General features: G+C 38.8%; 1 protein-coding gene across 1 annotated transcript; it reads right to left on the bottom strand.

Annotated features, from left to right (window-relative positions):
- Positions 1-5844: 5844 nt before the first annotated feature.
- On the bottom strand, positions 5845-14840 carry C1H3orf85 (chromosome 1 C3orf85 homolog). The gene is made up of 4 exons (XM_031613127.2): positions 14768-14840; positions 8181-8329; positions 7877-7962; positions 5845-6065 (listed from the first exon to the last, which is right to left on the bottom strand). The coding sequence occupies exons 1-4, from the start codon at positions 14814-14816 to the stop codon at positions 5987-5989; spliced, it is 363 nt and encodes a 120-aa protein (XP_031468987.2). The 5' UTR covers positions 14817-14840; the 3' UTR covers positions 5845-5986.
- Between the last annotated feature and the right edge of the window lie 11687 nt (positions 14841-26527).

Raw genomic sequence — 26527 nt, 5'->3', positions numbered from 1 at the left:
AAATCATTCCCTGTAGGAAAGAGGGAGAAGGTAGACTAAGGATACTCTGAATATCTTTCAACTTCCTTTTCTTGTTTCAAAGCAGCATATCCTAATAACAAAGTCCATTCCTTCAAGGAAAGGGACTTTTTCATGATTTTCGTAGTAATTGATGCTGTATATGCAATTCTTGACACAGCTGACCTTGACAGATCAAGGCAGCCTGAACATTTTAGTGAGGCACAGAGTAACCTGTGGTTGCTAAAAACGGTACCTGTGGACGTACCTTGGCGAGATCTAATCCTGTGGCAATTACTGAGGGAATGAAAATAGACCTTAGCCTGGGGCAGAGGGGATGAGAAAGACTAAGGAACTGTGTAACCATTAATAATGAAAAGAGAGATTATTATCTTACTTGTAGAAAAGTGATTTCTGTAGTCCACAAAGCCTAGTGGTTCTGGTTGAATGTCTCTATGCTTTAAAAAAGGTAATCATCCCAAGTGACATATGAGTAAAAATATATTTTCTTTTTTTTGTTTTTCCCCTTAGTTTAACTGTGATAAATGTTTACAAAGACTTTTCCTCCTTTCTGTAATCACTATTAAAAGTCAAAACCACGAGTCAGTACATATAGCTTTGGTGTAATGCATGTTTTCTATGGCAAAAACCATCCTGCATCCATTCTTTGGGGCAGTGTGGGGGGAGGTATCAGGCTCAAACCATCAGAAAGCTCATGATAGATCTGTCAGCACACAGATTCCTATCTGAACTCTTCATCAAAGGTAATGCTACAAAATACTGGAGCAAAGTCAGTAAGAATTAGTGGCGCTTCATAGTGTTCTGTGCAAGGTTCATCCAATTCATGGTTGATATTGTTGTCTGAAAGGCAGATTCACTGTGCAGTGTACAGTAAAACCATCTCACACTCAAGATATTGATTTATTGCAAAGTTTGGGTGCTAGGTAGTCCACAAAGCTAGCATACCCCTGGATTTTAATGGTACAGTTTTATACATATTTTTATCACTTGACCACTACCCCAACCTACCTCCAGCCTACAACTGATCAGTTAAAGATAGGGCTCATCCCCTTACTTGCAGGCTAGCTAGACATGCTAATCAGTTGATTAGCAGTTTAGAAAACTGCATGTTTTCTAAAGATACTACTTTCTTCCAAGACAAGTTAAGTTGTTGCATTGTGACTAAGAATTCTTCTACTTAATCATATTAGCAGTTTCAGTGATGACCACCCAGATCTAGATAAAAATATACATATGCTATATCTAAAGATACACATACAAAAGCTTGTACAAATGTTAGTTCTTATCTGACAGCAATTTCACAGGAAAAATTAAGTTAAAATTCATTCTTCTAATAACTGTTTCATCACTTGTTTTGCAGTAGTGAGCAGCCACCACTAAGCACCTCAATTGTTTTGTTGTTTTTTTTTTAGCTTATGGATATTTTCTTGTCCTTGAACAGCTCTACCTGCATTTTGAGGATGCCAGGCAGTCTGCTTTCTCATGGCACCTTGCACAGTTAGGATTTGGATTTATGGTAATAGTATTGACAACAATTGTAAAGATGTTTTTTAAGCCTTCCCTGAACTAGCTCCCTGCTGCACAGCAGCTTTCAGTCACAACCAGGACATAGTTGAATTACTCTGACAGGATCTCATATGCTTATTCAGTTCTATAAGGAGACAGTGACTGGCATGAAATCACTTCAGCAGTGGTCATGTAGCTGGGAGATAGTAGCTGAACAAGAAGTGTCACTCCAAGCTGACTAGCCAACAATGCCAGGTAGGTCAAGAAGGTTGAAGTGCTGGCTCTTGTGCCTCCTGCCTTCCTGTGCCTGGCCTGACAATGACATTAGGAAAGCTTGCTGCCCATGGCAGATGAGGGGTAACTTCACACTACTGTGGTCAGTGAGTACTTGTTTCACCCCTAAGATAGCCAGCCACAGCACTGACTCTGCCTGTTGCTGTTGTAGAGCAGGGAAAGTAGACTCCACAGGTATAATAACCATATGGTGTGTTTGAACAGCTGTAAGGACAGAAAGGTAATTGCTGATGCTTGTGGCTTTCTTAAGGTGATAATCACAGGCAGAGAATGCTTACCTCTTTTCCTGACTGAACTTACCAGTGGTGGATAATTTTCAATCTTTATGTTCTAGCTACTCATCTCATTGCTTCCTACAAATGACTCAAAACACTAATAACTTCTTTTCCACTCTGTATGGAGTGGTTATGCACCTGCCTCAGGTGGGTGGTTTGTATATTCAGTCAGCCAACATAAAATCACTTTGAACGCTGCTCGCTTTTGCTGGCACTGAAAATTACAGCAGCAGATATAGATTAGGTAAATACTTTGCCTCAGCTGTTTTGGTTTAAATTAAGACAACAGATCAAGTACAAAGTGAGCACATAAAAGCAGCGTGATACAAGCTCAAAAGTCCTTTGCATTAAAATTGTTTGAGGCCAGGTTCAATCATAAGAATTACCATAGCAGTGAAGTAGCATGTAGAACATCCATTGGAAACCAGACCCCGTTTGTTCTGTTTGTAGAAACCATTTCAGCTCCTAAAACCAACTATTTTCTCATTATGTCTATATACTGTTACTTGTTTGTTCTGCTGAGCTTCAAGAAAACAATGTCTCTCTGTACTTATCTTTCCTTCAGCATTTGTAAGGCAGATTATACCCAGGTTGCTTGGGTTGTGCAGCTCACCCTGTTTGCTTTGTCTAAAATAGTTTTCTGGTTGAAATGTCTTGAATCTTTTAAGGAAAGGCCAGGTAGTATTAATCTTTTATTATTATTATTGGATAGAATTTCCCTGTCACGTCATACAACTCTTAATTCTTCCATCTGATTCTCCAACGAAGCAAGGCTCCTACACTCATGTTGTCTTGTTATTCATGTGTTCAATCTCCCATATCTAGCCACAATAACTTTTCAACCTATGTGCTGCTTCTAGTTCAACTTGACAGACTGGCAGAGATCACAAAGATAGTTTGTTATGGCTAGGGTAGAATTAAGGATCCGAGTACCTGAGGGAGTAGGCACTTACTCTGAGAAAGGGGCTGCAGCATAACTCAGACCTGACTTGGCCCTTCAGTACCTCTACAGGACACATACCCATAAGCACCTCAGCTGGGCAAAACCTTCTGCTGGAGGTAGTATTCAAGCATGAGGCACCCAGTCATCCTGATTTCTGTGCTTCTACTGATCATAGAAAGACATCATGCTGGCATCCCTCAGAAAAGAATTGGCAGCTCAAGACCACCTGGCAGAAATTATCCTGCATCCATCCAACTAATGTCTGTACAGAGACAGGTCTGAATGCAGTTTTTTCACCACCCGCTCGTCCTGTCCCCCAGGACCTCCATAAACTGGAGTATTCAGAAATTAGCCAGAGGTTCTGCACCTCTTGCAGAGTAGCAGTTCACCTGCTCAGACACAAAGCTTCTGGGCACTGAAAGCAATTGCTCTCCTGTGTACCAGTTGCATGGATCCTGTGCCCTAAGGCTTGTATTTCCACACCCATAATCAGCAGAGCTGCACTTGAAATTCTCTTTCTTTTAGGAACATCCTTTGGATTTGCCATCAGTAAGAAACTGTATGTGTATCTATGCTGTGTGGAAATAGCAAAGAGAGCAAAACTGTAGGTGGCAACATGAAGACACGGAGAGAGGTAGTTAAGAAAGGTTCACATTTGCTTATGCTGAAAGAATACTTGAAGCTAATAGAAGGGAAGCAAACTCAGACAATAGTTTTTTTTTTCCTAATTCTTAATAAAAAGCAGAAGGATTTTCATATCCAGTGTCTATGAAAACCATTTGCTCATTGTCATGAGTGGCATGTATTTTGATAACACAAAATAAGCACCTCATATTCCACTGCTACTCATGCGTGCACAATTCTTCCCATTTAATTCAGCAAGACTAATTATCTGAATTAGTGACATTAGCTTGAAGCTACAGCTTTGCAGATTGCAGCTCTGGCTTTCAGAACAACTTCTTTAAAGGAATTAGTCATGTCTAAGTACAACAGAACCGTCAAATTGCATCCCCTGGCTTTGTTTGACATTTCGGTCACAAAGCCAGCCTTATGCAAGACTGTCCTCGTGGCACTAGACTTAAGGCAGTGGATAGTCTAATTTTATTGCTCTGACAACCATAAAATGGCTCATAAAGATCGGGCAGTTAACTCACCATCTGACAGTGAATGAGGTAAGATGCACTGTGTTTTACCTTCCATCTCACTGGCGGACTTTGTTGCCCACGCTCTGGGGATGTCTGTTGTCCATTTCCAAATCACCTCCTGAGCTAACCCTGATTTTGGTTTAACTTACCGTGTAAGGCATGAATACAATTCTCAAGCACATCCCAAACCTCTGCCTTGGCAGCAACAACACTGATTAGAAAGGCAGAGCTGAAAACAACAGCTCTTCGGTGTGCTGCACAAGTGGCTTGAAGTGATACACAATGGCTGCCTGTGAGTATGCAGCCAGAAGGTGCAGATCCTGTTGGTTGGTTGGTTTTTTTGTTTGTTTTTACTGCTTTTTTTTTTTTTTTTTAACCTTGTATTTTTGCTACAAACTGAAAAGCTTCAGACTCTCACAAAAATACTGAGGAAAACAAAAAGAGGTTGAGGATCTGCAAGACTGACCCAAGGTCAGGGGAGGACAGGAAGCAGAAGGGCATGGCTATGGCTCTGTGTATAACCATGCGGTCTCCCAGTCTACGCATCATTTGTTGTCCCTTATCTTCAAGTGAACACTTCATAATTAAGTGGCATGACTGAAGATGTGAAATTCTACATGGCACATACTGAACTTGCCCCCTCATTTATCTCTTTCAAGTGTTTAATGAATTTTCCATTTCAGCTAATGAATACTGGCAATTTCAGGCCCATTGTCCTATGCGGGGAAATTAATAATGGCTTAAGGATAGTTTTGTACCTAGTAATGTGATAGAGACTGCTGGAAAGTCAGAATACATATTCCTTTTTAGAATTTTCAACATTATCTTCACATTCATTCCAATCAGCATATAGTCATTCTAGCAAAGAATCTCAGATCCACAATACACAGAACGTGCTCTCTGTGGGGAAAATTGCCTGCATTCCTACTCTGCCCTTCAGGTTGGTATACATCCCTAGAAGTTCTTCTCTTTCTGTGCAGAAATTTTGACCATAGTTGAAAGGTTTTGATATATTAATAACATCAAAAGAAATGTGGCTGCCCAATCCTTTCTCCAAATATGTCCTGAAATAAGTTGGCTTAATGGACAAGAATGGGGAAACTTATGCACCCAGGAGCTTACCATAAAAGCACTTTTTGTCATCACTCTTTTTATTAGGAAAAGAGCTGTGAATAAACATTTTCACCATATTCTACTCCCACAAGGTAAGGAAAAGCAGCTTATGCTGGCAGGTTTAGTTTCAGTCATTTTTGGCATTCAAGTACAGAACTTTAAGTGCAGGAAAAAAAGTATACACAAGAGAGATGCATACTAAAACTCCTATTTGACCACTGTACTTGAAGAACTGGAAATATACTTGAATTGTAGGAAGTATATTCTTCCTATTAGCCAAACCTGGAGCAAATATACTGAACTCCCTATCCAGCCTCAGTGAATTATTTCCATTTTTTTAATTTCCTTTCAGAAATCCAGTTAAAGTGAAATATTGAGAAATAAAGATGTGGTTTTCTATTGCAAAAAATATATATATAGTTAAAATAAAAAAAACTTTACATGAAAACAAACTTATTAGGTTTTTTTTTTCTTGTTGTTTTCGTTTGTTTTAACCTAATTGGTAAGTCTTCATGTCTTTATTCAAGTGGCTTACATCCCACTTCTACTACTTCTTCACACAAAATAGGTGGCATTGAGAAAGACTGTGTGTGTGAATTGTGGTGTTTAGACTGTGGTATGAGAGAAAGTAATTTGTGGCAAATAGATAACACTCCAAGTCCTAATATTGCCAGTCACGAGATGTGTAGGATTTAATTGTTTGTCCTACTCTGTTGTCGGAGGTGCGTCCCAGACTGCTGTAGCATGTCCATGTAAGACCTGATGTTGTCACTAGAAAAGATGGAATAAAATGGCTTTAGTAAATAAGTCTGCAGAATTATTTCAAGATCCTGTCAGCAGCTCTGGTCTTCAGATTTGCAACATTTGTTTTGGGAGTGTGGCCCCTGAAACAGATTTTTGCATATGGTTTATAGGCCTGCTTTTCTTGGTTACCTCAGAAATGCAAATAATCATGAGCAATGAGGTCAGAAATCATTGTTTTGCTATCCAAAAATATTTTTCAAAACTTCTGGCTATGTTTTTTTTCTACAATATGCCTTCATAAAAGTTCCGGATGTTAATTTCTGCCACGCTAGCATTGTGAACTTGATTTCAGTCCAGGACTTATCCAAACTCCCTCTGAAATCATAAATGTGCTTCAGTAGGAGTGCCTACAAATGTGTTTCTGTAAACTAGTTATAATCCTGTCATATGGCAATCATGAGGATTATCATTCTGGAGGAATAATTCATCTTGCAGCATGCCTGACAGCTGTCAGGATCACAGCCTTCAGACACATGGATTGGGCAACTTATAATTAGAGGTAGTTAGATATTTTCTGTCTGAATAATTTTTCCTCATGGAAAAGACAGGTTTGGGCATTTTTTTGTTTTGTTTTCCCAAGAAAACTAAGTAAAGTGACTTCAGGTAATTTCACACATCATGAGACAAATGCACTGCCATCCCAGCACATTGCTACCCATATCATTTTTGGAAGTTGTGAGAGGATATCCTGATTCCTCTCATTTGCCCAAGTATGTCAGCTGAATGCTTGACAAGGAAAGTGTGACTTCTAGCTATTTTTTCCACTTTGCTTCTTCTCCAGCCTTCAGGTGCAACAGTCTTACAAAGGTCAATCTGAGACTCTCCATATTCCAAATTAAGTTTTGTCTTATAAAAAGTGCTTTTCAGAAAAACCCTTATTTTAAAATGAACATTTTCACCCATTTTCAAAACGAAAGCTAATTTTAAAACAGAGCATATTCAATTTAAAGTACATTAAGTTTACCTGTTTTCCTATTGGTGGGTACAGGTAGACTAATTAAATTGCTATTTTTTATCTACTGTTTTAAGCATTGAAATTTGAAGTTGCATGAGATGACTTCTACCCACTCCTGTCCTTTCCTAGAATGAACTATCTTGGTATGAAAAATCTGTAATGGGAATAATGTGTGTGCCCTGCAATGTGCTTATTAAATGTAGTCATCTAGTATTTTTTCCCTAAATTGGACAAAATGATGTCCCAAAAAATGCATATGTTCTAGCACAGTCATAAATAATTCCTCAATGATGATCTAAGACACTTTATTTCATGTAGTTGTAAGCTGATGTATAAATGCTGCTTTTGCCAACTGCTATGTCTCATTCTTTGTTTAGTTCAGCCAAGCTTTTATTTTGCACTGAATACAGTTTTGTTACTGAAATAAATGCATTGTTCTTGGTTTTTTAACCCTTTTTCTTTTCAGGAATTGCTTTCCATCTGCTTTGTAAATCAACTATGAAGGCTATATTGCTGCAATTTAGATTTTGTGGACTTTTAAAAAGACACATTTTTCTTCATGACTTTACAAAATTCCTTCAAAGCGTTCCTAAGAAGGAGCTTAGCACAATAAAATGACTTCATTTAAATAACCATAAAACTGAGACAGTGAAGACAAATCTTTAATTTTCCAGGATGCCTCTTATAAACAGAAACAAATGGCATTAAAATTATGCCACTGAGATACAATTGCTAGCATTCTTGTATCTGACAGTTTTACTTACTCAGGTACGCACATGCATTGTGAGTCTGTGAAATACTCTGTTGAGAAGCCCCATCGTACCTGGCAATTGAAGGATCAAAGGAATAAGATCCCAAATCCATGTAGTACTGTGCTGTGTCTCTCAGAGCTGCCCACGATTCACTAATCTGAAGTAGATCAAAACAGAAAAAGAGCATTCAGAGCTTTGATACTGAATGAATACCACATGTGACTGTGAAGTGCTTGCTCTGATAACACGATAAGTTTCCTCTCTTGCCCCCAAAGGGTTCCTGTTTTTTGCCAGTCCTAGACCTGCACTTTAGGATTTGCTTGCTTTTTTTTTTTTTTTTTCTTTTTCAGTAGGTGAAGAAGGTGGAAGAAATACCTGCTCAGCCACTGAGTATCCCCACGCATTCTGGCTGCTGCTTGGGTCCCAGTAGCTGTGAGAATATGGTATTTGTCGTTTAAGTCGTATGAACTGATTTGCTGATTCTTCTGTCAGAAAAGGTATTCCAAGAGCACCTGAAATGGTAACTGAGCAATATGTGTAACATTAGGAAAATATTTTTAGAATATGCACTTTAAAAACAAACAAACAAACAAACCCCACATATTTTGTACTCCATAAAAATTTCTTTGGACCGATGGTTTATTTAAAAGAAGCCCAAGATAGTCTTACTATAGAGCTTCAGAAAGTTTTCTTTGGTTTGGTATGTTTTTTAAGCCTGAAATTAATACACCTTCTATAAATTATTGTCTCCTGTCATATCCAGTTAGATACGTTTGCAATCAAACTGCAGTACTACTTTATCTTTAATAAAAGACTTTTTGACAGGAAAAAAAAAAAAAGATTGGTGTTGCATAGGTCTCAGGTGTACTGAGAAACCTAGGTTTCAAGAAAATGCACCTAAACTTACCTATGAATTTAACTATGTTCCTAGTTTAGATGTATTTATTCTCATTTGCAGTGGTATAGAAATTACATGCATAGAAATGATTTTGTAAGGAAAGGATACTGTACATCTTGTTACCATACTGCTTTTAAGGTCATCCCAGATGCAGAATTGTTGTAGGTCTTTTTAAAATGACAATTTTGCCAAAGGAAAAAGGGCTGAAATTCTCATTAATTTCATATGAAAGGCTTTGGTACAGGAAATGACTTTTCTGTTAGTCTCCAGTTTTTGAGACTGAAATTCATTTGGGGTTAAACTGCTCTGAAATAGCACTTCAGTCTGAAACTTATAATTTTTAATGAGCTGCTAATTAAGTTTAAACACTGATAAGTCAGCTGAACTGAGGCCGGGATCTGCAAACAACTGAGCTGCAACTTGGCTGAATGGGTTTAAGTGGACCCCTGAGGATGCCCTGCACACAGTCAGTACAGATGGGCCAAGAACTTGAACTCATGTGTGTAGCATCTTACAGCAGGGCAGGGCAAACTGCTGCCTCGCTGACCACTCTCCAGTGTTCTTATTCATGATTTCCTAGGAAGGAAAACTGAAAACATCAAACATTTGCTTTCATGCACTACGCTCAATAGAATCAGATCCTTTGCTATTATTGCCAGCTTTGCTGACCACCAACAAATATGGTCACTCTTCAGCTTTTCAAATAGAAAAATGTATGCCAAATGCTTATAGGAAACAGCATTGTAGGGCATGATGTTTGCTGTTTCTCTTCATAGCCAAAAAAAAAAAAAAAAAAAAAAGCTTGGCCTCAGAAAGAAAAATGATTTTTCTTTCATTTGTCCATTAAGCTTCTACAGGACTGTTCCAGAGCTGTGCAAGATAAAACTAATCTCATGCCAAATTTCTTTAGTTCTCTGGCAACTTACTATTATTCAGTAGAAAATCTATGAGTTGTTAACTTTCCTTTAGTGAATCTGGGAGTTCTTTTGGTATTAAATATTTTGTAAAGTCATGATTATGTTTCTGGACTGAGATAACTGAACTGGGATTGGCAATTGGCTCTGTAGCAGGCTGCACTTTTGTTTAAATATATATATATATAGTTAGTAAGGGCCATTAAACATTAAATTTTATCACCAGTCTGAGCTTTGGCCTTCTGGCTTCGTGGTGAGCTACAAAAAATGATCATTCAGCAGCTCGGGGTTTTTGTGTTTCCTTTCCCCACTGCCAGCATCTTCACAGAGTGAGCTTGTAGCTGCACTGGTGGGACAGTGAGGTATTGCCTTGGCTCCTCTGGTGCAGAGTGCTGTGTTTTAACAGTATTAACTTTCTGTTCTTGACACACTGTCTCCTCTGACTGCACCTGTATCCAGTAAGAAATGTTTGTGTTCTGGCAGAGCTGTGAGAGCAAGGTCTGAAAGATTGCATGGATAGGGACATCTGCTCTGATGCTGCCAGATCTACGAGTTGCTCCTCTGAATAAAGTATACAGACATGTGCCTTGCCTCAGTTTAAGTTTCTCAAACTGGGTATAATTTATCGCCACCTTTTGAATGCCTTACTAAATGTTTGTGAATGAATTTGGTGTTTGAGTTTAAGTTGAAGAGTGTTCCTGAAGGACTTTAGATTGCCACACATGCAACCCATCTTGCAGAAGAGTAGCTCAGAAACATTGCTGCAGAGCATTTGGCATGAAGCTAGAGGGAGTTAGGAGCAGGTGGGTAGATAAGAGTTAATGAAATTACTCACATGGCATAAAATTGAGCTGAAAAACAGGAAAAAATTCAAATTGTAGAGAGAGAAAGTTAACCTACTGTTAAGAACTGTGAGACACATCGTACATTAATGTTTTCATTCAATACTCTTATCCCTCTTTTCTCTTATAAAAATGTTATTTGAAAAGCATTTTTAAGGATTAATGGTCCAAAGGGAAAACAGAAGGAATGCGTGCAGAAGTGAACTGTTGCAAGGACTGTATCAGCTGTTACCAGCTAGAGTAGCTCCTTTCATCATCTCTGGAGATTCACTCAACATTCTTGTATGAAAAGCAAATAATAATAGGAAAAAAATGGGCTGTTTTTTGCAAGCAGATGCTTAACTCGTGTAATTACTGCCTTCAGCAGATAGTTTTGTCTGTCCCTACACCTCAAAAGACTGTCCAGTGGGAACAACTGCTAGCAGCCATTACTGCTATGGTGTTTTCTCAATATCTCTGTTTGGAATAGGGTGAACTGGTATAACGCCAAACCTGAGAGAGCAGAAATAGTGGTAAACTTTTGTCATGCCTGTCAAAACAGCAAACACATATTTAATAGTGTTGAATGTCAAGAGCACTGTATGGAAAAGGTATATGAAATAGCTATGAATGCCAAGATAATAATAATAACTTTGAAAAATATTACAGCATAGCAAGAAAATTGTATGTAAAATATAAAATCAACGTGCATGCATCATAAATTGTTCTGAATTAAAATCTCTTAACATGAGGCTTAAGCAGAAATTGAACTCTACTGTGCAAGAATAAACTTTTTGAAAGGAAGATACTGAGCTAGATACAACTGCAAAATCTTCCTAGAACAATGCCATCTTTAACCAGCTGAATGCATCATGATGTTACCACACAGAGAAAATGTGAGGATGGGATTAAATTTTGGCACCTTTGCCTATTTAGGAACCCATTTAATTGATTTTTTTTCCTCTTGAAAGCTGAGAAGTAGGAGCCATTGTGTTCTTAGCAGTATTTGGAGAGAGAAGGCAAGCCATCATTTACATGTCTGATGGTAGAGCTGAATGATAAAATGACAAGTCTGTACACTTGTTTTAGGATAGGATATTCTTCCCCTTACCCAGGCACTCTTTAAATCAAAACAGCAGTGCTGTGTGAATGGTGAGGAGTGAAGCCATGGCTTGGTACCACAATCTATTACTTGTGTACATCTACCACAGGGAGAAGTGATCTGTGTCCGATCTGCTGTGATATGTACAAAAAAAGACAATTCCTTAGCAACGCTTCAATCTTTCTCTGCAGACATTTTCATATAAACTGGAGCTATTTGTTTCTCTCTCATTTCTGAAGAGTATTTCAAGTTTCTGACAACTTGAAAACCTGTTGCTGAAGTTATTTATATCAGTGGAACTTAAATGTCAAACGTCAGTAATTGCTCCGACTCCCTTACTTTTAGCTTAGTAATTCTTATTATCAGCTTTGGTGATTGCCTGGTCAAAATGTCAGCTCACGGGATAAGGCTGATGGTGTTATCAGCACTTAAAGCCAGCACCTGAGCAGAACTAAGCATCAGCCTTGGATACTTCAACCTTGCTGACGTTGTTGACGCTGACGTGTTGGGAACTTTGAAAAGGTAAATCTAACATTGCAACTCAGGTGCATGCCTTAAAGTTAGGAATGGGCCAGAATGGACCCTCACGCTTCAGCTGTCTAAATTCAGAAATGACTCACAAAGTCATACCCCAAGGACTTGGCCTTGGGCTGTTGAGTTCTGTTGGAGTTTTTTGGTCTTTCTCAGATAACCTTCCAATCATATGTAAAGCATCTTTATGAATTAAAAGATTCTTATTTATTCTTATTTATTTCTGAGATATTTTACATTTTTGATCAATTTATTTGCAACACCCAAGGACTCAGCATACCACAGCGCAACAGTATAAGCACTAAAAGTAAAGCATGGAAGTGGCTGGTTTGTTTCCATGGAAGTACTTCTTTAGGTTTTAGAGTTGTTGTCTGTCACATACTTGAATGGATGGCTGCAGGAGCAGCTTTTTGGATTCTGCAGGCTATCTTCTTTGCCTTTTCCAGTCAAAAAACACAACTAAGCTCAAATCAAATGTTTGAATGTTGCTTTGGCAAATGGTGAAAAAAAAAAAAGTGTGCATGCACATGGGCTATGTATCCTGAAGTGTTTGGAAAGTAGCAGGCTTTTAAATTAGATTTTCTAATACTTGTCAACTACATAGTATAAAGTCACCAATTGTTAAATGCTTCAACACCGTGCATATCCTTGTAGGCTGTAAAATTTTGATCTCCATTTTTAAAGTACTGTAGTGTTTATTCTTTGACAATTCTTAATTCTACAGCGCAGAACTTGAACTGGAAGGGAGAGCTCAGTCATGAAGAATCATTAGAGATACCTTATTCCCTCATCAGCAAAGGCAGTCAAGATACAGACACTAAGCAAAATTATGTGTTGAACGTACTGTCGGTGTGATGCTAAGAGGTTCACACTGGGATCAGGAATGTTGTCAGGTATGGTAAAATAGCAGGTGAATTTGGCAAAATTACTGGATAATTCTAGGGAAGGAATTATTTCCCCTGCAACAAAGGGTTAAAACATAGAGGTCCTGCTCAGCGGATCTCCGTGAAAAGTCCTTCCTAAATCCACACGTGGCTATCAGTTCAACTTTGAGTGAATGAACAGGACACGCCAGTGAGATATCTGAGGCCATTCGGCAATGATCCCAGTGCCAACACATCACTTCCCATGCTGCATCCATTCCTGCTGCACTGTGCGGAGATTAGAGAAAGAGGGCCAGCAAACAGCCCTGCAAGCCTGTTCCCAGAGGTGTGGAGGTGGTCTAGTATTGAGGAGTGATTTATAGTGGCTGAGCTGAGGGTGTGATGAAGTGTCAGTTTATCATCAGTGAGCCTTGCAGACTCTGTTTTAATTCACCACCGCCTTCTCCATTGCTGAAAGGATTCACATTTAATGAAAAGCTGAACTGTTTGTTGCCAGTGATAAATAAGAACTTTTAAGAGCTCGTTAGAAATCAGCAGTAAGTAGTTCTCACTTTTTAAAAAAGGAACCCAGGAAGGAGAGCAAGCAAGGCTGTTGTGGAAGACGGACTCAAAAAGGAGCAAAGATAAGAGCCTTCCACATGAAGGGCAGCAGGGTGCTGTCCTCCCTATTTAATTCCAAGTGGAATTTTCATGGGAAGGAGGTCAGGTTTGAGCAGACAGACAAGTACTCAGGAACAGTCCAAGCTCAGATGCACAGCAGATCAGGAAGTGCAGATAAGGGGAGAGGAAGGTGTCTAATTTGCACTCTAACAGGCGGTAGAAAGACAGAGGCTCCCTCTACCTCCCTTCCTTTTCTGCAGAGCCTCTTTGCAGCCTAATCTTAGAGAAAGAGGCTCCAATTCACAGAACTGGTATTTCTGATTAAATATTTGTCAATACTACGCCATTTTTGCCTTAGTTCTTAAGGTTCTTCAAGCACGCAGATCATGCTTTTAATGCATGCATAGATGGAGCATCTTTCCATGGTACAGGCAATCACCCAGGAAGTCTATAGTCACTTAATGCCTGCCTACTTTGTTCTAATTTAGTGAGAAATAAGTAAGTGGGCATGGACTGTAGCAGTGTGTGCTTGTTTGAGAAAAGCATTTTTTCAGCCTTGCTGGTGCTGCAACCTTGCTCCATCCATTTTCATACTGTTCCAAAGTTTACAGAGTGATTTTTGATTTTTAGGTGTTGTAAAGGCCCAGTAATCAGAAAACATGAGAACTTAAAATAAATAAATGAATAAATAAAAGGCAGGTCCCCTTAGGCAATTTTGAATCAGACATCCCAAGACATCATGAAATCACTTATGAAGCAGATGTGTGTTAATTGTTTGTGTTTTCTTATGAGCAATAAATGATAACGATGAGAGCAGAACAATGTTTAGGAAAGATTCCAGGAGATAAAGGGGGGGGGAAAAAAAAAAAGCACTTAGCTCTCTTAAAAATTTTAGCAGATCAGAAAACATCCTGTAAGATTCTCTTTCAGTTGGGAAAGCGTCCTCAACTTGTAACACCTGAAAGGCTCAGTGGCAAGAGATTCTGAAGTAATCATAAGGAGCAGAATCAATACTGTATTTCACAGACTTTGCTATGCAGTCTTGTGATCACCCACTCTCCCATATGTCCCTGCTGCAGTGATTTCCCATTAATTATCTCCCATCAGGACTGTTCTGGTGATATCATGTCAGTTTTGGGTTTTTTTTTTTTGCCAGCTGCATATTTAACAAGCCAGAAGGGACTGATATGAGACAGGGTGCCGTGCACTTACCTGTAAGCAGCAGAGCAGACACCAAAATTTGAAACATTTTCAGAGACATCGCAGATCATCCAGAAAGTGCTTGCTTCATAAAGCAGAGGTGGTTTTACAGTTTTATACTTTGTTATCTTTGAGTTTATAAATCATTTACCAGATACCTGTGAACCACTGGTGCAGGCAGAGGGCAGGGTACAGTGCTTAGTTCAGATTTGTCTTGTATGCCTCTGTTTGTACACTTTGGACTTTGCAAACTGAGCCTCTAATGAGATATAATGACTCATTATTGTGTGGGTACATTAACTTCTGCATAGGCTTTATAATGCAAAATAGCACATCGGGCTTGTTCTGTGCAGTGAACACAGCAGGTGTCTTAAGAGTCAGTCTTCTGCATGATTGTTTTTCCCTTATTGCAGTAATGGACGTGAGCATTTTATTGTCAGATGTGAATATGAATGGTGGGAAATGGTGTTTGAATCAACCTGTTCTGAGAACGCTGCCTAAGTATGCAGTATATTTAAGCTATGTAATATTTGCATTGAGAATAAAAACATGAGAAAACTGGCTGAGAAAGGACTAACATAAGAAAAGGATGGAGGGACCTGCTGCCCTGAACTGGGCACAAATCATAGTCTCTTCTAATGCTGGGAAACTATAGAGCATGGAACACTGAGTTCATGCTGTCTTACTTTTCCCACCACTCCTGTTAAGTTTTGCCTTTTTGTATACAACTATAAATAACAGTTGTTTTATTGCAGAGCACTTTATCTTAATGAGCTCACCAATGCCAATGACAACAGACAAGAGAAAAACTGAGCTCTATCGCATATTAGGATGTGATGATCTGCAGTTCACCAATGCAGACGTGAAGACCTTTGTGCACATCAGGGAGTTGGACCTTGCTGACGTTACAGGTCAGGGACCAGATTCCACAGTGATGGACAACAGTATTTTGTCCTTACACTTGCAATAGAGCCATTCATTCCAGACTGTGAATGGAGCAAAAGTTTGCTGGGAAGCAAAATGTCATTTGGATATGTACATATGTACTTTACCCTGAAAGTAATGCCTTCTACTTACTTCCATGGAAACTAGAACAGATACAAAGACTACAATATTACTCTTTAATTGTGCGAGTTCTCAGCTACAAAAAAGTGTTTTTCAACACTGGCACCACAGTTTGTTGATTCGCACAGATGAGCTGATTGAGATGTTCTTCATTTCATGCTGTGTGACAACAGTGCATGGCCATTTGGAACGTGGATGTATTTCATAATGTTGTTGCCACTGCTGAAACATGCCACCCTTCACTTCACTGTGCTCGCGCCCACTGTTTGGTCTCCAGAAATGTTCAGTAAGTATCAACGAATGTCAGTGGGTGCCATTTTTCTGCATGGAGGAATTCAGTGACACACCTTTAGTTCATCTGTACTTCCGTGTCAGATGGTATTTTGTCAGACTGCCCCTCTGCTGCCATCTGTTGCATTGCAGCAATATGTAAGGACATATTATTGGGAATATTCAATTTCCATACCACCACCACCTGCCTCTGATGTCATGGGCCAAAATAATAAAATAGGAGGCATTACTTTTAGAGCTGCCCTCATATTTACAGAGTCTCATTGGCTTTGTCATTACACAAGGGTAGGCTGAATGAATGGCTGGCTATTGAACAGCAGGCCTAGCAGTGGAAATACTAACTTTGCACTAAACCAATTCTCATAGCTATAGTGAAGCTGTTCTTAAACAAACAACTAAAAAAAAAAAAAAAAAAAAAAAAAAAGTAATTTTGCATAAGGGCAGGTGTTCTGCACCCTGGAGTCATGTTAACAACAACAAACATTCATTACCAAATTTATGATGTTGAGATCAGCCTTCTGCACCTTCCTCACATTTGAACTACTAAACTAAGTGCTAGATGAGATTTTCTTTCTTCTTCTCCTTTCTTCTCCTTTCTTCTCCTTTCTTCTCCTTTCTTCTCCTTTCTTCTCCTTTCTTCTCCTTTCTTCTCCTTTCTTCTCCTTTCTTCTCCTTTCTTCTCCTTTTCCTTCCTTCCTTCCTTCCTTCCTTCCTTCCTTCCTTCCTTCCTTTCTGTCTCTCTCCTTCTCTCTCTTTCTCTTTCTTTCTTTTTCTCTCTCTCTTTTCTCTCTTTCTTTCTTTCTTTCTCCCTTCCTCTCTTTCTTTCTCCTTCTTCTGTCTGTCTTTTTCCTTCTTTCTTTTGTTCTTTCTCTATTTATTGTGGTCTATCATTAGAAGTGTAAGGCATGAGACATTTATCAATGGTTGAAATGGGTTTTTCTGACAGAGAGACTGTCAGCAACTATAGATCCGCAAGAAATATGATTCAAAGAAGCCTACTATAGCTATTCTTTTAACTTGCACTATCTTTTCCAATCTGTTCCACAACTCTGTTTTACACAGACCTGCATTTCTATTACAGTTTGCCTCCCTCAGGTTTTTTTCCCCTTCATTATACATATTGTAGTATAATATATGAAAGAAAAAACGTTGGCCAGTGATTTCATATTCATTGCTGTTCCCTGTTTCTTAATGTGCAATCTCCTACTAAAGGGGAAAAATGTCAGTGATGCGGCCTAGATCCAAAGAGATGACAGCAGCCACTAAGACTTCATGCTAAGTGAGAACAGGTGAGAGAGAGATATGGACTGGCCACATAGACACAAGGTATCTTCTACTCTAATTATTTTAGGAAGCAAGAGGATGAGATGAGAGGTGGTTTGCTTGTTTTCTAAGAGCAGGAGGAGTTCTTAAAAAAAATGATAAAAGAAACAGAGACCGTGGATCATAAATGATCCTGAGTTTTCTAAGTCTAGGCTCTCAGAACTTAAAGTTTCATTCTTGTGCTTGCAGTTTCCACCATAAGATCTGTAATGTGTGCTGGAGAATCCCAATTTCCCATATCTTTTATGAATAAAGCTCTGACTCTTACAGAGAAAGACTTCCTGAAAGGCACAGGAAGTCCTCCAGTGAGATCATGTGTTGGGGGTAATGTCACACCAAAACACAACGCTGCTACAGACCAGGCCAGTCGTCAGCTAGTTTAGGAGAGGACAGAAGATTTGGGAAGCAGCAAGTCTCCCCAGTTGAATAAAACCAGGACACAAAATATCCTTTTTATTTTTCACTCTTTCATCCCCTATCCTTCTACCCTCTCTTCCATGACTGATTTTGGCCTTGCTCTTGTCCTACACTTTATTTTTTCCAGCCTGCCTAACTCTGTCTTCTTTCCCCATGATTGGTCTTCTCTCTTGTTGCTTCCTCTGCCAGTTTTGTATCAGATGATACTGTGTCCATGAAATTTAACTTCTTTAGATTGAATAATCTGTTAGTATTTCACACGAAGAATGATTTCCCAGTTTTATTTCAGTTTTTTCCTCCCTTATGTATCCTCCTTCTTGTATCCATGAGCCGTGAAGCTGTCAGAATCACCACATTCCAGCTTATTCCCACAGTCCTGCTGTTGTCCAGTCTCACCAGCTGTCAGAATAGTCAGTGTTCTTCATGAAACCCTGTAATATCAAACAAACAAACAAAAAGCCCACATGCTGTATTTTACCCGAGGGTTAGGGATTGCATATGCCCAGCTGGCTTGCATTCAAAAACTTTTAGGAGACAGATGTTCTTTGAGGACATTATATAGGCAATCTGGTTATCACTTAAGGAAAAGAAAAAAAAGAAAAAAAAAGAAGGAGAATGTGTTCATTGAATGTAGAATTTTAGTTGTTAATCAGTAACAGATATGCAGGCTGTAATTTTTTTGAAGATTTATATCTTGGCCCAATGGCTCAAATTTTCATATGGAAGAATGAATCATCGAACCATTTTCATATGATGCCCTCCCTCTCTTGTCAAATTTCTGCTCCCTAGTTAAAAGCATGAAGAGCTTTAAAGGAGTTGTCATCTAAATATTCAATGCAAGTTTAACTTTCTCCCTACACATCCTTGTCTCATTTGCAGAAATAGCTAGATATTGGTTGAAATGCTTCCAAAAAATTCAGCCTGAGACAGACACCTGACATGTTTAAAATAAGATCAAACCAAATGATAAAAGTTTTATTGAGTTACAGGGAATTGAAAGTAGGATTATGTAAACTGACATGTTAGGCTATCAAAATTGAACCAGCCTTATCAATAAGTTGGAAGGTAGGCTTCAAACAGAACTCAAAGTTAGGAAAAGATCAGAGCATTCTTCCTTTTACATTGTATAATCTTACATAAATTTTAGGGGAAGGATGTGCCATAATTTTTTTTTTTCTTCCAATGAAAAGTCAAAAAAAAAAAAAAAAAGATAAAAAGATAACCAAAGCATAGATTACTTTATGTGGACGATATCAGGGGAAAAAAGGAAAAATATGAAAATATGCTGGGTCTGTTTTAAAAAGTAAATAGACAAGATTGTTGGCCACTGGCTATATAGTGTTGCACGTATGTTCATTGACCAATAGAGGAGTTGTAAAATGGCTAACTTTCAAGAATATCAGAAATGCAGAGGTGTAGAGGAGCTGAATATCTTAAAACAAATGAGAAGAAAGCAGGTAGGAAACAGTCTATAAAGATCAGGTTAGGGAATGAAAAGAAAGATATAGTTGAACAATTTGAGCTGGAAAATCACACATACTTTTTCTTTTATGGCACTTGCTTCACATTTGTGCTTTTGTCTTAGAACAAGTAGCTTAATTCTTCTGACCTAATTTTGCCATCTAAATATAATGCTTATCACTCAGACTTTGCAAACTGCTGTATAATTGCTGAAAAAATCTGTCATCTTCTAGTGGATTTAATACTAAATTCCTCATTTGTTTCAGTTCATCAAAATTTATTAGTTCAGTCGGTACATCTCTAAGACATACTTTACTGAAGTGTATCTGCCTACACCAGTGTTCGGCACTGTTTTTGAAAACATCTGTTGTGTTGCGTGGTATCTTCTTGGATTTGAGATGAGAAAAAAGTGTGAGGTAATTTTTAAAAGAAAATAAAACATGAAAGTCTTTTCTTGAAACAGAGTACTGAAAACATGCACAAAAAATGTGTATGTCATTGTAGGATGCTCTACCTTAAGGACTGGAAACAAGATGTGTATTAACAATTTAAAAAGCTTGAGATCCTCTTTTTCCTTGATTTGTTATTGTATTTGGTATTCTCCACCTCATTTGGACAGGTACATAGAGCAAGGATGCAGTGCAAAGGCAAATTAAGGGAAGGCGTTATCTTCCAGAGTGCGTGCATTAGGAGCACAGCATAATACCCATCATGCTGTGTTAAATTTGAATTACTGTTTCCACCTTATACATGCTGTGTGACCAGCAACTTGTCCTTAATGATTTGAAGCCAGAGGTAATAGTTTGTGTTTAATGTTTCTTGATAGATTCTCAATACCTCTGTTTTGTAACTAGTTTTAAAATTCACAGCGGAACTAGGGGATGTGTTGAACTCCGCACCTGACAATTATTTGGGAAAAATTTCTTCCCTTGTTTTTATCTCACAGCTACATAATTCTGCTCACTGTTTTTTGCTTGTTAGATGGGTAGGGATGCTGAAGATGGGACTCTTTGCAGTGTAGGTGCTGCTATCAGCTCAACACAGAAACAGTCATTGAAAGGAGTCATTTTGGGAAATGACTGGGGCTTTTCAGTGTTTTTGATCAGTTGCTGATTTCTTGCTGCATTATTTCAGTTTCTGTTCTCTATATTCTGCCCTGTTACCTCTGAATAGCACAACTCTTGGAAGACATCTGACATCAGCATGGCACTTGGATTGTTCACACACATGAGCCAGGGGCAGCACTCTGGTTCTGACTGCTGCAGGCAGTGCAGAGAGGATCCCCTCCAAAATCATCATCAGCATGCTAGAATTGCTAAGTGCATCCTCTTGACTACCCTGCCTCCACAAAACTGTCCTCCTGACATGAATTCATTATCCCCTGCTTTTCCAAGGTGACAGTGCGAAGGCAATTTATATAAATCTGTGTGCTGTGGAATTGAAATAAGAGCTACAGGGAGGTCTAATTTGAGCAAGTTAACAGGTCTTTTATTAGCCACTCTTCAAATGCCTGGAATGTTTTGAAGTAAACCTGCTGGCATACGGAGAGGTATTTAGCACAGCAAGACTGTGCGATTTACACCTTTTTGGCTTGGAGATGAGCTTTAGTTTAGGTTTTTATTCCAACCAGAGCTCTTGATGTGCCCTTGCTCACCCATGTAGAACAGCACCACCAGTCCAGTCCTGCTGTTCTTGTGCTTGAACATTTTTGATCTTTTCATATTTATGACTGCGAAGTGCAGGAGCACTGCCCTCTTCACAGAAGAAGGAATGAAGACTTTACATTGCCATAATTTCGTAGAACAGCACTATATAAAACTCTTCTTCTCTGATACTTACTCGTCTTGCTGGTTCCAGGAGCAGTTCTGGACTGGGTCCTGAGCTCATCCTCTGCATCCTGAGGCTGGTGTCTGCAGAGGAGTATGTTCCAGGGAAGTTCTGGTTGGGCAGGAAGAATAGGTGGGAGCAGGAGCAGGGGTCATCTGTTGAAATCTCTCCATTGTGAGTGACCGTGGGACAGAATTTGAGAGCATCTGGTGGTGCCCATCACCTTTTGTGGCTGGGCCACTTCACCAAGTACCATCAGAATTCAGGTGCTTTCTGGGAGTGCCACTTGTTAAGGTAGTTTTCTCTGCTTTGGTGTTTGGGCAGCACAGCCATGTCTGAAGCAGGTAAAAGTCACCACAATGGTTTGCCCCCCCTTTGGTTGAGTTCTGGGGTATACTCTGCTGTCAGCAGGCTTGCTCTCTCCGTGACCCAAACATTCTCATCAAGTCTTTCTATTGAGTCTCAGTCCCATAGGCCCAAATGTTCCAGTCTTCTTAACACGGCAAGTGGCCAGCAAAACCAAGAACTGCAGTTTTCTTTTTATCAGTGACAAGTTTAAGAAGGGGTGCCAAAAAGCAGGGCAGCGACCTGGATAGTCAGATAATCACTGCTTTGAGTGGTCACCTCAGTTGCAAAAGGACCTTGACCTTCACAAAACTGTAGTGTCTAAGAAATGCACCTCTTGTTGTTAAGATTGTGATAACTGAACTTCTGATGTCCTCAGAGTGTTTACAGTGTTTTTCTGTGTTTTCGACAACTTTATATTATGTCTGATTTTTGTATGTGGTCGGTGTCCGGTTTTCATGGAATAATGAGTGTCTTCAGTGCAGTGAAGTTAGAGGTGCTACAAGCATCTGGATGCTCTAAGTTGTTATATTTGTAACCACTGAATTCAAATGCAGGTCCAAGGGTGTAACTGAGTAGCTAACTCAGCTTCTCTGATAACTCTGGCATTTGTGTCCTCTATTCACCTACATGTGGCTGCCACAGTGTAAGGGAAAATATGTTGGCATAAGAGTGCACAGGAAGCTGGAGCAGTGTGAAAAATTTCTAAGAGACTGTCAGTACTTCATTTTCTGAAACCTTGCCTCCTATTGTATAAAAGGTTTTGCTGTCTTGTTTTGTGTTTTTTTTTTTTCTTCATTTTGCTTTTTTTTAAAAAAAAAAAACAAACATCACATTTCTACTTTAAAGTCCCCTATGGTAGTATAACCTGCAGGTTTTGTGGTGGCAGCCAGAAATTGTCACAGCATTCCAGAGAGGTTGCTGCTCTCTGATCTTGCTGTGATGTAGATATTACCTGACAGCTCTTGGGGTTGCTCTAATCTATCACTCTTGATGTGTGAGAGAGCAATAGTAGCTTGCAAAGGAAAAAAATAAATACAGTGTTCCTCTTGATGAAGTATAAGGCCACATCCAGAATCTTCCATTTGTTTTTCTTGCCTTTTTGCCAGAGGCAATGTGGCAAATCTGGTGGATGCAACTTAGGAAACTTAAAGCAGTTTGAAATGCAGAATCCTTTAAGTTCACTTTCTTCCAGAAATTAATGTATGTTGTTGCGAGCCCTGCATGGATTTAAAGCAGTGCTTATGAAGCAAGGCTGATGTAGTCTGAGCAGGACCTGGTGACTCTGTTTCCTCTACACAAGCCATGGAAGGAAGGTGTGTGCACACCATTTCTCAGTTAAACCAATAAAGCTGTTGGTAGCATCTTGTGCTGTCATCCCCTTCCTACTTATGTAGTGCAGCAATTTCTAATGTCTATAAACAAACACGTTTCAACTTGTGGTAATGTCGATTTTTATTATCTCTTCTTAAAAGCTGAATAACATACAGCCAAAAGAATTGAACTTGACGTATAGGACTGAGCTTCTAACCGTAGCCTGAAATCTCATAGTCCTGTCATAAAACCAGGACAGTTAGTGTCCAGATGAGAAATATGAAAAATTCTACAACTGGAGCAATCTGTGGAGCATTTTTAGTGCTCTGACAGACTGCAGTGGGAATTAACCATTATTGCTGTGACTTATGCCACAGGTGTATTTAACACAGTCAAGTTCAATCCTTGTTCTGTGAAGTCCGTCTGTTCATCTGGCTTCGATCCTCTTGTCACCTGCTGTTGCTGAATGTGGGATGAACTGATCCTTATGTGCACTTGGAAGATAAGACCTGGTTTTAAATCTCATTACAGTGGTGAGACAGGGATAGAGGCACGAGTAAGGGAGTTGCACAGGTATAAAACCAGGCTTGATCTCAGTAATTACAAAAATACATCTGCTTAGCTCCAGTTTTAAATTGTTCCACTGTAGTATCACCACTTTTTTTTTTTTTTTTTTTTTTTTTTTACTAGATTTAAAAAATATACAATAGCCTTATTAACTTAGTGGCAAACAGCCCTGATAATTACAGTATCATTTCAAATGTTGGAAATAAATGTACCGAATACATATGAAGAAAAGATTAAAATGTAATGAAGAAAGGGGTTTAGATGTGTTGATCAGCGTTTTGCTGCTTAGAAGTCCTTAACAGAACCCTTCATAATTATGTATGTGTTACAGTTGAATCATCAGACAACACTGCTTTCATCTGATCCCATATGCCTGAATTTGAGGTACTGCTCATGTTCATTAGCACTGCACATTTTTTTGATTTACTACTGCTATATGCTTCTATTTCTTAGGAAGAGTTTCATTTGTGTCAGCTCTACTCGTGGCTTCACAGCAAGCACTGAGATGTTTGATAATGTCTGGTAAATATTATGCTTTTAAGAAAAAAATGGTTTTTATTTCTGTGGAATAATCAGTGACTGAGTGAGCAAGCTATTCTCTCCCAGCTAGCTGGTAAAAGCTTTGACAAACTTTATTCACTTTCTTTAAAAGTGGAAATGGTTTATCTAGCACAATCTGAATGAAGTAGAACAAAGAGAACACTTAGGTTTTTTTTTTCCAATTTTTATTTTTGTTTGCTTATGAGGAAAAGTGTTCAGTTGAGCCAAAATTGGGTACCTTTCCCTATTGCTACAATGACTGATGTCTAGAAAACACTGGAAATATTTAGTGTATCTCAAAGCTTAGAAAAGTAAATGCCAAACTGTACAGTGATTTGTCTGATTGCTTGGCAGGAATAAAACAATTAACAGCACTAAAACTGGTAAGCTATCTAAACGTGAGTTGGCATGATGAAGACATAGGTTGAAGTCTCTGAGCCTCGTGTCTTGTTTTCTATGTTCCTCTTTATTGTAGGATTCTTTCTCATGTTAATCAGTGAACCATAGCCCAGAACTAATGCTTCTAAATGTAAAAACTTGTATCGGAACTGACATGTTACTTTTGGGGAAAAAAGGGCATTTTCCCTTAAGAGTAATCTGTTTAAACTAATTGTTCCATGAAAAAAAAAAAAAAAGATAATAATCCACCAGCCATTTCAACTAGTGTGCAGAAGACCCAGCTTTTAGTGGCTAGTTGATGTTGATTAAAATTGTCCTTTTAGCCCAGTTACTCAAAGAAGCAGTCTTGGCTGACAGTGCATTTACCCTCTCCAATGAACAAAGAGTATATGCCTGTAAAACTTTTATTCTGCATGCAGATTTCTCGCATTGCATTTTGTTTTTTTTTAGTATGCTCCTAACTAACTTTAAAATAACTATCAAGAATAAAAGAGAAATCACACTGTGGACAACTTGTTAGCTAAAGTTACTTCACAATGTAAAGCCATGCTAGTTCAGTAGTTGTACACAGGAAAATAATTTTTTAATGTAATTACTTTCAAGTAAAGGAAAAAAAAAAAAAAAGCAGATAGTAGTTCCCAGTTTAATTCTAGACTTTTTTTTTTTTAATCAAAGAGCAAGTTACCATTTCTAAAGCAAAAAGAAATGAAGGATAGAAAGTTATTGTTTATAATTCAAGAGTTATTAAAGCACACCTGGATGCAAGACTGGAATAGCAAATCAAGATAAATAGAAAAGGTATTTTTGTTTTACATTTTGTGGTACAATATCTTTGCTTAAACAGGATGCTGGGAAGAAATTTCTTGCAAAAGTTTTCAGAAAGTCATGAAGTAAAATGTGCCATAAAAACACAGCGTAACAGGAATTATATGTTGACAATGCATTAATTCATCGATGCGCTTCGTGAGCTCAGAGACATAAAGATATAAAATTTATCATCATGTCTGTTAAAGCCTCCCTGGTAGGCTGGAGATGGGAGGGAAGGAAAGGTAATTTCAGTCATACTTGTAAGTTAAAGGGTAATGTAATACTTAAGTCCTTCTCTGCTTTGCAAGAAAGTAATGTTCTTCGAATTGCCCATTGGCAAGCTATGTCTTGACATTTATAGGTGAGATTATTGAAGTGTAGCATGAAGCAATTAAAGAGAGACCCCTGCTGTGCCTTGCTTCTTGTCATTGAAAAGGCGACAGAAAACACCTGGGCTTGTCTCTGTCTGGTCTATTTACTGCCAAATATTTGTAATGCCCCGTAAAATGCTTCCACTGTCCCTTTTCCCCTCAGTCTCTGTAGTCTTGGTGGTGGTATAAGAAGATCCACCTAACCATTTCATTAGAGAATCAGATAGAAAGGGGTAACTGTGATGAGGAGTCAACCTTTGTGAAATCAAACACTAAATTCTCTTACCAAACCCTCATAGTTGACGATGTGGAATTCCATGCACATCAAGCATTAATAAAAACAAGTGATTAAATGACAAGGCATCAACCTCAGAGGCTCTCTCAAATGTCAGTTCATTCCTGGGTTTTGATGCTGTAGACACCTCCCAACAAATTCCCTTGGCAAGTGCTGCATGTCACTGATGTACACCCAGTGCAATGCTCATGTCGATACGAAAACAGATTGTAAAAACTGCATATCAACATCTGGAATGCCTAATGGCTACTTTATTATTTCTTAACCATCCCTGAGGCATTTAAGCTTTCTGACCTTCTCCTTGCATCAGTAGCACTTTCAGCTTCATTTCTTGTGAAATATTCAGTAGCTTGCATTCTAAAGCTTTCCACCTCTTAATCCTCTTATTGTCTCTCTTGATATCAACCTCAGCTGCTGACATGACAGCTTTTTCCAATATGTATGTGAACTAAATGGTTTGGATAAAAGCCAAGGAACATTGTGCCTCTTGGTGAATTGTAGTAAACAGATACTGCATTAAGACCTTGCTATCCAGAGGGAGGGGGAGGGAAAGAAAAAAAAAAAAAGAGGTCTAGCAAGCTATTGCCTGAAAGACAACTTAATTCTACAAAGCTTGTGAAGGACACACAGAGCTCACTGCTCTTGGCCAGTCCTATTTGCTGTGGGGCAGACAGCATTTCTGAGCTTGCCACAGATGGATATAATTGCCTTTGAAGTCTTCCACAGAGTGGCCTTACTTCACTCCTGCAA

Source organism: Phasianus colchicus, chromosome 1 (genome assembly GCF_987193195.1).
Source record: "Phasianus colchicus chromosome 1, bPhaCol1.hap1.1, whole genome shotgun sequence".
In the NCBI taxonomy this organism is placed as follows: Eukaryota; Metazoa; Chordata; class Aves; order Galliformes; family Phasianidae; genus Phasianus; species Phasianus colchicus.
This window is presented reverse-complemented; position numbering and strand designations above follow the sequence as displayed.

What these genes read in the sequence shown, in the direction of transcription:
- C1H3orf85 (XM_031613127.2), bottom strand. Translation starts at nt 14,816, where the DNA reads ATGTCTCTGAAAATGTTTCAAATTTTGGTGTCTGCTCTGCTGCTTACA. An exon ending in GTCTGCTCTGCTGCTTACAG is followed by an intron (nt 8,330 to 14,767) that starts GTAAGTGCACGG and finishes CATATTGCTCAG; the next exon opens with TTACCATTTCAGGTGCTCTT. An exon ending in TTTGATCCTTCAATTGCCAG is followed by an intron (nt 6,066 to 7,876) that starts GTACGATGGGGC and finishes CATCTTTTCTAG; the next exon opens with TGACAACATCAGGTCTTACA.